At 43.1% G+C, this 10352-nt stretch overlaps 1 protein-coding gene across 1 annotated transcript in view; it reads left to right on the forward strand.

Moving 5' to 3' along the window:
* The window catches only part of PNMA2 (paraneoplastic Ma antigen 2), a 17331-nt gene extending 13944 nt beyond the window's left edge, over window positions 1-3387 (forward strand). The window contains exon 3 of the mRNA XM_006765920.2: window positions 4-3387. Coding sequence (XP_006765983.1) covers window positions 165-1259 — 1095 coding nt within the window. The 5' untranslated portion in view covers window positions 4-164 and the 3' untranslated portion in view covers window positions 1260-3387. The remainder of the gene's footprint in view (window positions 1-3) is intronic.
* The last annotated feature ends 6965 nt before the right edge of the window (window positions 3388-10352 follow it).

Here is a 10352-nt window from a genome sequence, read left to right on the forward strand (position 1 = left end):
CAGAAGACTTCCGGCTGCTGTTGGAGGGACCTGACCCGAAACCCGTTCCCTGGTGGGTTGTGGGTTCGGGAGTTTATTCAGGATACTTGAAATCCTAAGGGAGTGCCTACCTGCACTGCAAATTCATTGTACCCTAGAGGTAGAGCCAGTAGATACTTGTGAGGATGGCACTGGCGCTGTTGGAGGACTGGTGCCGGCTGATGAGTGTGGATGATCAGAAATCCCTGATGGTGATGGGGATCCCAGTGGAGTGTGAGGAGGCTGAGATCCAGGAGGTTCTCCAGGAGACGTTAAAGTCTCTGGGCAGGTACCGGCTGCTCGGCAAGATATTCAGGAAGCAGGAGAATGCCAGCGCCGTCTTATTGGAGCTTCTGGGGGACACTGATGTCTCGGAGATCCCCAGTGAGGTTCAGGGGAGGGGGGGCGTCTGGAAAGTGGTCTTTAAGACCCCTAACCAGGACGCTGAATTTCTTGAAAGGCTGCACCTCTTTCTAGAAAAAGAGGGGCAGACAGTCTCGGGTATGTTCCGAGCCCTTGGGCATGAGGGCGTGTCTCCAGCCGCAGTGCCCTGCGTGTCGCCAGAGTTATTGGCCCAGGTGGTGGGGCAGGCAGTAGCACATGCCCCGCAGCCCCTGCTGCCCATGCGATACCGGAAGCTGCGGGTGTTCTCGGGCAGTGCTGTGCCCGCCCCCGAGGAGGAGCCCTTTGAAATCTGGTTGGAACAGGCCACTGAGATCGTCAAAGAGTGGCCGGTAGCAGAGGCAGAAAAGAAAAGGTGGCTGATGGAAAGCCTGCGCGGCCCCGCCCTGGACCTCCTGCGCATATTGCAGGCAGACAATCCTTCTGTGAGTGTGGACGAGTGTCTGGAGGCATTCAAGCAAGTGTTTGGGAGCCTGGAGAGCCGCCGGACCTCCCAGGTGAGATACCTGAAGACCTATCAGGAGGAAGGAGAGAAGATCTCCGCGTACGTGCTGCGGCTGGAGACGCTGCTCCGCAAGGCTGTGGAGAAACGCGCCATCCCCAGGAATATTTCAGACCAGGTCCGCCTGGAGCAGGTGCTGGCCGGGGCGAGCCTCAGTGAGACCCTGTGGTGCAGGCTTAGGGAGCTGAAAGACCAGGGGCCGGCCCCCGGCTTCCTTGAGTTAATGAAGGTGATCCGGGAAGAGGAGGAGGAAGAGGCCGCTTTTGAAAATGAGAATACTGACGAGTCAGATGAAGGTGATGGCTATGGCCACTGGCATAAGGAGATTGATAACTAAAAGCTAAGTCAGAGTGAGCCTGCAGCCCGTGGGCCTGGGACTTCGCTTTACCAGGCTAAGACCTTTTCCATGGTCTTTTCTTTAGTGACTGCGATTAAAACCAAGGCATTCAAGCCAAGTCTTGATTCTTTCTGAGAAAAAATTAATCTGAGAGTTTCTTGGACCTTAACATAGATTACCAATAAACAAAATATTAAATTCCAAATGTGATATAGTAACCTAAAGGAAATGTCACGTTTCCTGTAAATATCCCCAATAGACAAAGTTTGCCCATAACATAGAAAGCAGAATTGACATGAGAAAAAAGTATCTTTTGTAACCTACCTGAAAACCTAGGGCTTTTTTTTTTCCCTGTCGGGTGATTTTTTTTATCGAATCAGCAAATTCCGTGTCCCTGAAGCAGTGAGAGGCTCTGTTCGAGGAGGTAACAGTCCTAAGGGCACAGCCATGCTCTCAGAGAGCGACAGGCTGGTCAGGGCAGGCCTCCCATGTGGAAGCTGAACAACCTCATGTGTAAATAAGTTCATGACGCCAGTAGCAGTGCAGCTGCCAAATGAACACAACCATCTCCACCTTTAGGATTCTCTCCTTTCTTGGGAAGCACTCCTCCTACCTCTGCCAGTTGTCCAGACACTGTGTTAGGCCCCGAAGACATAACACTCTGCCTGATCCCTGCTTTCAAGAGGTTCGCAGCGTGAGAGCGCCCTCAGGAAAGGGCGATGTTGCAGGAGGGCATGCTGGAGTAGCGAGCAGGCCTCTCTGGCTAGAGAAGATTTTTAGTGCCGACAGAAGGCAAAGAGGGGAGAGGAACGCACACTTACGAGGGCCTACGTGCCAGGTGTTGTGTGCATGTCGCAGTTAGTGTGTGCAGCAACCCAGTGCTCCGAGATGGTAAGCCGTCTCCTCCATATCAAATTGCTAACAAGTGGTGGAGCCAAGGCAAGAATTGAGAACTCTCTGAAGCTCCATATTTACAATGGATTTCAAACCTTTTAAATCTCTAATAAATAGTGGGCAGATGCAAGTGTGTTGATAACCACATTTTAGCACCTAGGCATTCAGCAACAGGCTCACTTTTGTTTTCAGGCGTTGGAGAAAAGGTTCCCTTGCACTACCTGAGCATGTAGCTGAACTTCGCTCTCTTTTTTTCCTTTTTATTGAATCTATTGGGGTAACACTGGTTAACAAAAGTATGCAGGTTTCAGGCGCACAAGTCCACAACACATCATCTGCACACTGTATTGTGTTTACCACCACAAGTCTTCATCCATCAACAGTTGTCTTCCCTATACCCTCCTACAGCTCTCCCTACCACCCAACTCTTCTTAATGTTCATAGATTAAGGGACCTGTAGCTTCTCATGGGTATTTAAATCAAGCCCATGCATGCCCTTGATGTCGAGTATGCTGGTAGAGCGATGACCACCATTCTGTGAAATGCTAGTTGATGTAGCACAGCATGGTAGCTCTGGGTACAACAAACTTGCTGAAATCCTCTGAACATCGGTTTCCTCATCAGAAAAATGAGAAGGTAATGGAATAGGGCTGTATGTTAAGATCAAATGACATAATGCCTTTTAAGCACTTAGCATGATGTCTGGAGGATAGAAAGCCCTCAATATATGGAGACATTACTATCTCCATGATGCTTTTCTGCTCAATGCATGCTGTCTTTATTGTTCTAACAGTTGTGCCACAGCAAGTAAATATGTAACCTGTGAGTCAAGTTGTGATAACATTGCATTAGAAACCCTTTTAGCTCTTATGGTAAGTGTGAGTGCTTCGTGTCTGTTACTCTGTGGAAAGTATTCTAGCCAATTAGACTATTCCTAGTGATTTGACTTTGAAACAACATTATAATTTCTGATTGTGGATCATTTTAACTGAAGACTACCTTACGATTGTAAGAAAAGAATTTTTTTAAAAAAAAGGATCATGTGTGATCATTTGCCTAAGTTATATTTTTCAATACTGTTCAACCACAGTGGCATGATATCACCCAGTGCATCCTGATTTCATGTTTTGTACTCATGAAAATGCCCTCACTGTTTTTATTTATTGACAATATGTGAAGTAAACTATTATAAATGTGAAGTTATAAAATAAATACATACTTATAAAACTCTTAAGTTTTTTCTGTTTCATGCAGCGTGGTTTTGTATAAACTATTACTTGAAGGAGTTTTCCTAGTATTGGTAAAAGAAAAATTTTGGTAGGTAAGATTAGAAAATCACTCCAAAGCCAAAAGGTCTTGAACTCTTCTAGACATACAATCCTGAGAACAAAACACTGGAACATGAATACTTGGGCTTTGTCTCCAGGGATGGGAGGGCTCAGTCCACCCATAATTGATTTCTCTTTAAAATACAAAAAGTGACAGATGGAGGCCAGGTTCCTCAGAGACCTTCGACTCATTTGCTCAGACAAGTAACTGCAGACAATTCACCAGCCTCTATTCTGCCAACAGTAAAATGACCGAATGCTGAAATATTGCATTTCTTGGATGAAGTCATTTTCTACTATATATACTAGTATGTGCAGGGTGAAAATTTTCTCTCGGCTTTGGTCCTCTTGAATTGTTTCTCTTCCTTTTTTTCAATGGGGGAGCATTCTTCATTGGGCTGCACACGGTAAAGATGGCCCCATTACAAGGCCAGTGTCCTGAGGCTTACCCAACGCCCTCTCCCAATGACTTCAGCAAAAACCTCTTAGAAGACTGGTCTTACCTTGTACTAAATATCTCCAGTGCTGACCCTCAGAGACTGAGGTCTCCAAGGTTACATAGCCCACTGCTGCGATAGCTTTTCACCAGGGCCATCTGTGGGAAACTGATATAGGGTTAAGCCTCGGACTGACTTGCTGGCAAAGTCACAAACAAGCCCTAGGTTAGAGGGCACAGTCCTCTTAGCATAATTAGGCTTGACCTTATAACACTCCCTAGATCTTATCTGGGGATCTAATGGGCTGAGGAAGTGCAGGAAGTGTAACCATGGTGTAAACAAGTGAAACTCACAAGAACTGTGTAACTATGGTAACCACTACCTTGTTTACCGCTCACTATAAAAAGCTTGGTGAGGCCTGAGCACAGTGGAAGTCCTTCCTCTGGAATTGGACTTGCCGCCTGGTCCCCCAATATTCCCAAATTATCTAGTGTCTTTTCTATTTCATTTGTGTGCGGCTCCTCTTCCAGACCCGAACCCTGAACCACGCAGGACGTGGAGGGAAACACGACAGCCATCAGCCTCTTCAGGCCTCGGGCGTCACCTGACATCTCCGCCTGTATCAGCCAGTCCTGCCAAGCCTCTCATCCTGTTTTCTTTTGCTGTCCATCCTCAAGGCAAGACTCTGACCATCAGTTCTCGTCTTTACTGTCATGTCCGTGCTACCCTGTGCTTCCCAGTGCTGGCCTTTAAGATCCTCTAACACGCCTACCAGATATTCAGTCCTAAACAAATGTGCCTATATTATCAGCGTCCTTGCAGAATACCCTGTCCTCATATTCCTTAATTGACCACTGGTCCTTGTGGTAGTCTGTTGCCCTCAAGTCCCTTTAATGGAAGCTGCCCAGTCTCGCCACCTCAGGAGAGATGGGGAGTGATGGTAGCATTTCTTTTAGCTCATCATCATCACCTGCCCATTTGCAAACACATTTGCTCCCTCCTGGCATATGCTCACCAACTCTGCCCCACCACCCACCATAGACCAGTTCTGACAAGCCTTAAAAAGGAGGCCAAAGAGGGGCCCACTTAGGACTAAATCTGGCTGGGGTCATCTAAAGCAACAAAAAGTAGGAAGAAAAAGATAACGAGGGTAAACCATGTTCAAGAGAGTTCTGCAAAGTCAAGACTCGGAAAGCATAGTTGTGAAGGGGTGGAACCTGAAATGAAGCACAAAGTGAAGTAAGAGGATCTGAGACAATTGTCAGATGCCCTAGAGGTTTGTTTTTGTTGACCACCAGCATAATCTTTGGATAGTCTCCCTCCCCTTCTTGTCTGGGTGGGCCAGGAACTCCTTGAGTTTGCCCAGAGAGAAGCTGGTTGAGAAGCAGAAGATAGTGCCTGTAGATGGCCTTCTCAGAAGCTGGCCTTCCACTGTAGTGGGCCCTGGAGTGGTCCCTGGCCCGGAGCTGCATTACACAACTCCCAGATGTACCCAAATGGTTCTTGGCATCCCAAATGGACACTTTCTTAAAAACTAGAGTAACTCCAGAAGTGTATGTCAAAAATCAATTCATCAGAAGAAAAAAAGGTGTCGCATTTCAGTCTCTCAGGACACCAGCTGGAGCTGCCCATCTAATCGTCTGGGCTGTTTGAAGCAGCAGCTGAGACTTCCCCAATCTGCCCACCCCCACCTCCCACCCTTGAAGGGAAAAGTCATGAAAGGGAGGAGTGACCTACACTGGGGGGTGGTGTTGAGGCTGAGAGCCACTGCAGGAAGTCCCCAGGGAAGGCAGGGGAAGCCCACTCCCTTCCTGTTCTGTCCCAGATCCGCCCTGCTCTGCACCATGTAAAGGCAGACCCACTAACGGCCTTTCCTGGCTTCTTGGCACAACAGGTAGGCCAACAAACTCAATTACTAAAATAAGCCTTTTTGTTCTGGGATGTGGATAAGTTACTTGCTAACAACTTTATCCTTTTGATTCTTACTGTTAAGCATTGTTAGGCAGCACCAGCATATAATTTAATCTAGGTTTACTTTGCCCCAATACTATGACAAAATCTTTATGAGTCCTCTACCCATAGCTTTCCATAAGTTATGAGGCTTCCCCTTAGTTGGTGGGAAGAGGCACTATTCCTAAACCTGGTGTGAGAACCGATGACTATTTCCTCCAATTATTTTAAGTGATTTTTTCCCCAGCATTGGGTTGTTTCTTTACACACAGGAGCTAATCAGTAATTCAGTGATTACTTAATGGGGACCTTCGGCAGATCTCCAGAATTCTCTCTCATCTCCAACACTCTGTTCTATGAACTCTAGCTGCCTTGGCCTCCTTATGCTCCTAGCTCCTTCTCTGTAACTCTGGAAAACCACCATGTTCTACTTGGATTCTCTCCCTGCAGTGCAGTCAAGTTTTTCTTCAGGCAGTAAGCTGGAGCAATTATGGGGGGTCAGTTCATTTTTTCCTGATTCTCAGAAATCACTGGTCTTGATTCCTGATCATCAATACCTATGAGCTCTTATTTCATGTATTTTTTTTGTTCTTTCAGACCAAAAAAAAAAAAAAGTGTAAATCTAATCCCTATTATTTTATCTTGGCTGAAAATGAAAGTTTTTTTGTGTTTAATTTGCTTATAAAGATACTTAAAATTAGGAGAAATATCTTTCGTATTTACTCATCCATTTAATGTTTCTAGGACTCTTCATTTTTTGTGTACATTTGAGTTTGGATCTAATATTATTTTCCTTCAGCCTAAGGAATCTTCTTTAACTATTTTTTGTGGTGCTAGTTTATTGACAATGAATTACCTCAATTTGTTTGTATGGAAAATGTCTTTATTTTAGCTCCACTTCTTTTTTTTTTCTTTTTTTGTTAATCCTCACCTGAGGATATTTTTCCATAGATTTTTAGAGAGAGTGTAAGGGAAGGAGGGACACATACAGAGAGAGAAACAGCAATCTGAGAGAGACATGTCCATTCCTGACCCAGGCCAGGGGCCAAGACTCCAACCGAGGTACGTGCCCTTGACTGGAATCAAACCTGGGACCCTTCATTTTGCAGGCTGACGTTCTATCCACTGAGCCAAATAAGCTAGGGCTATCTCCACTTTTTAAGAATAGTTTCACTACATTCTATAATTCTAGGTTGGCAATTTTTTATTTCAGCATATTACATGTCATTTTTTATTTTCTGGCTTGTACTATTTCTGACAAAAATTCTGTAGTAAATTTCACTTTTGTTCTCTTGAATGTAATAGTGGCTTTTTGTTTTGGGGGGTTATTTTTTGTTTTGTTTTTTGTTTGTTTGTTTGTTTTTTGTTTGTTTTTTGGTTTCTTTAAGATTTTGTCTTTTTCGGCCGACTAGCATGGCTCAGTGGTTGAACGTCGACCTATGAACCAAGAAGTCACGGTTTGATCCCGGTCAGGAGACATGCCAGGGTTGCAGACTTGATCCCTAGCATGGGGCATGCAGGAGGAAGCCAATCAATGATTCTCTTTCATCATTGATATTTCTATCTCTCTCTCCCTCTCTCTTTCTCTCTAAAATAAATAAAAATATGTATTTAAAAAAAGATTTTTGTCTTTCTTACTGATTTTCATCAATTAGATTATGATGTATTTTGATGGGGTATCTATTCTGCTTGGTATTCATTGAATTTCTTGAATACTGAGGAAATGTTTGACTATTTTTTCAAATTATTTTCTGATCCTATTCTTTTTTTGGAACTCAATTGCAAATAAGTTAGACTACGTATGGCTCTGTTCTTTTTTTTTCACCCCCACCCCCAGACTTTTTTCTCTGTGTGCACCTATAGAGAGAGTTTCTTTACTAGTTTTCAATTTCATAGGTTTTTTAATTCTGTGAATCTAATCTACATTTAAGCCCATTTGGTGAATTTTTCACTTTTGATATTTTATGTTTTAGCTCTATGTTCCATGTGGTCCTTTTTTATAGCATTTATTTATCACATTATCTTCAGGTTTAAAAAAAATTATTGAGCATGTTTATAATGGCTCTCTTTTTTTTACTATTTCTTTTTTTTATTTTATTGTTCACAGTATTACAGATGTCTCCCATTTTCTCCTTTTTTGCCGCCCTTCACCCCACTCCCGCCCCACCCCAGACCTTCCCCATGCCATTGTCTGTGTCCATGGGTTATGCATATATGCATAAATGTTCTTTGGTTAATCTCTTCCTGTCCCCTCCTCCCAACCCACTCTCCAATGAGATCTGTTACTGTTTCATGCATCCATACCTCTGGCTCTCTTTTGTTCATCAGTTTATTTTGTTCTTTAGATTCCACTTATAAGTGAGATTATGTGGTATTTGTCTTTCTTTAACTGACTTATTTCACTTAGCATAATAGTCTTCAGATCCATCCATGCTGTTTCAAAGAGTGAGAGATTATTCTTTTTTACAGCTGCATAGTATTCCATTGTGTAAATGTACCACAGCTTTCTTTTTTAAAATATATTTTATTGATTTTTTTACAGAGAGGAAGGGAGAGAGGTAGAGAGTTAGAAACATCGATGAGAGAGAAACATCAATCAGCTGCCTCCTGCACACCTCCTACTGGGGATGTGCCTGCAACCCAGGTACATGCCCTTGACCAGAATCGAACCTGGGACCCTTCAGTCTGCAGGCCGATGCTCTATCCACTGAGCCAAACCGGTTTCGGTATCCACAGCTTTTTTATCCACTCATGTACTGATAGGCACTTGGGCTGTTTCAAGATCTTAGCTATTGTAAATAATACTGCTATGAACAGAAGTGTGCATATATCCTTTCTGATTGGTGTTTCTGGTTTTTTGGGATATATTCCCAGAAGTGGGGTCACTGAATCAAAAAGCAGTTCTATTTTTAATTTTTTGAGGAATCTCCATACTGTTTCCCACAGTTGCTGCACCAGTTTGCATCCCCACCAGCAGTGTACTAGGGTTCCCTTTTCTCCACATCGTTGCCAGCACTTGTTTGTTGATTTATCGATGGTACCCATTCTGGCGGGTGTGAGGTGATACTTCATTGTAGTTTTAATTTGCATCTCTCTGATGGTTAGTGACTTTGAGCATTTTTTCATGTGTCTATTGACCATCTGTATGAGCTTGTTAGAGACATAACCACAGTATTCAGGTCCTTTGCCCATTTTTTAAATTGGATTGTTGGTCTTCCTAGTGGTGAGGTGTGTGACTTCCTTGTATATTTTGGAAATTAATCCTTATCAGATGTATCATTGACAAATATGTTTTCCCATATAGTGGGTTCCCTTTTCATTTTGTTGATGGCTTCTTTTCCTGTGCAGAAGCTTTTTAGCTTAATGTAGTCCCATTTGTTAATTTGTTCCTTTGTTTCCCCTGCACTCCGGTGACGTAGCAGTGAAAATTCTGCTACATGAGATGGCTGAGATTTTGCTGCCTATGGTTTCTTCTAGGATTTTTATGGTTTCATGACTTACATTTAAGTCTTTTATCCATTTTGAGTTTATTTTTGTGTATGGTGTAAGTTGGTGGTCTAATTTCTTTCCTCTTTTTTTTTGGCATGTATCTGTCCAATTTTCCCAACACCATTTATTGAAAAGACTATCTTTATTCTATTGTATGCTCTTACCTCCTTTGTCAAATATTAATTGGCCATATTGGCATGGGTCAATTTCTGGGGTCTCTGTTCTGTTCCATTGGTCTATGTGCCCATTCTTGTGCCAGTACCAAGCTGTTTTTATTAAAATGGCTTTCACACAGTAGAGTTTGATATCTGATATTTTGATCCCTCCTACTTTGTTCTTCTTTTTCAAGATTGCTGTGGCTATACAATTTTAGAATGTATGTTCTAGATCTGTGAAATATGCCGTTGGTATTTTAATAGGGATTGTGGTGAATCTGTAGATTGGTCTTGGTAATATGGACATTTTAATGATGTGAATTCTTCCAACCCATGAACATGGTATATGCTTCCACTTTTTTGTGTGAGTCTCCCTCTATTTTCTTATTCTATGTCCTATAGTTTCCTGAGTATGGGTCTTTTCTCTCCTTGGTTAAGTTTATTCCCTATTAATTCCATCATCTCAGTCATGTCTGGATCTGTTTATATTTTTATTCTACTTATGGGTCCCATTTTCCTGCATTATTGCTTGTCTAACAATTTTTTTGTTCGATGCCAAATGTGATGGCTTGGTGGAGAGAACCAAGAAGGCAGCATAAGTAAAGACCTGAACTCACCACCTCCCACAATCACATCAAAATTACAACTAAAATACAGAACAACCATCATTCAGAACCACCTGAAAACTGGCTGAATGGAAGTCCCACAACTGGAGAAGTAAGAAGAAACCAAGTTGAGACTGGTAGGAGGGGTAGAGGTGCAAAATAGGCTGGTCTGACACCCATGGGTGCTGTTTTTTTAATCAGGAGGGAGATCGTCTCTGCAGAGGCCGTCCATGAG

The sequence above is a fragment of the Myotis davidii genome, unplaced genomic scaffold (genome assembly GCF_000327345.1).
Source record: "Myotis davidii unplaced genomic scaffold, ASM32734v1 scaffold1081, whole genome shotgun sequence".
Taxonomy (NCBI): domain Eukaryota; kingdom Metazoa; phylum Chordata; class Mammalia; order Chiroptera; family Vespertilionidae; genus Myotis; species Myotis davidii.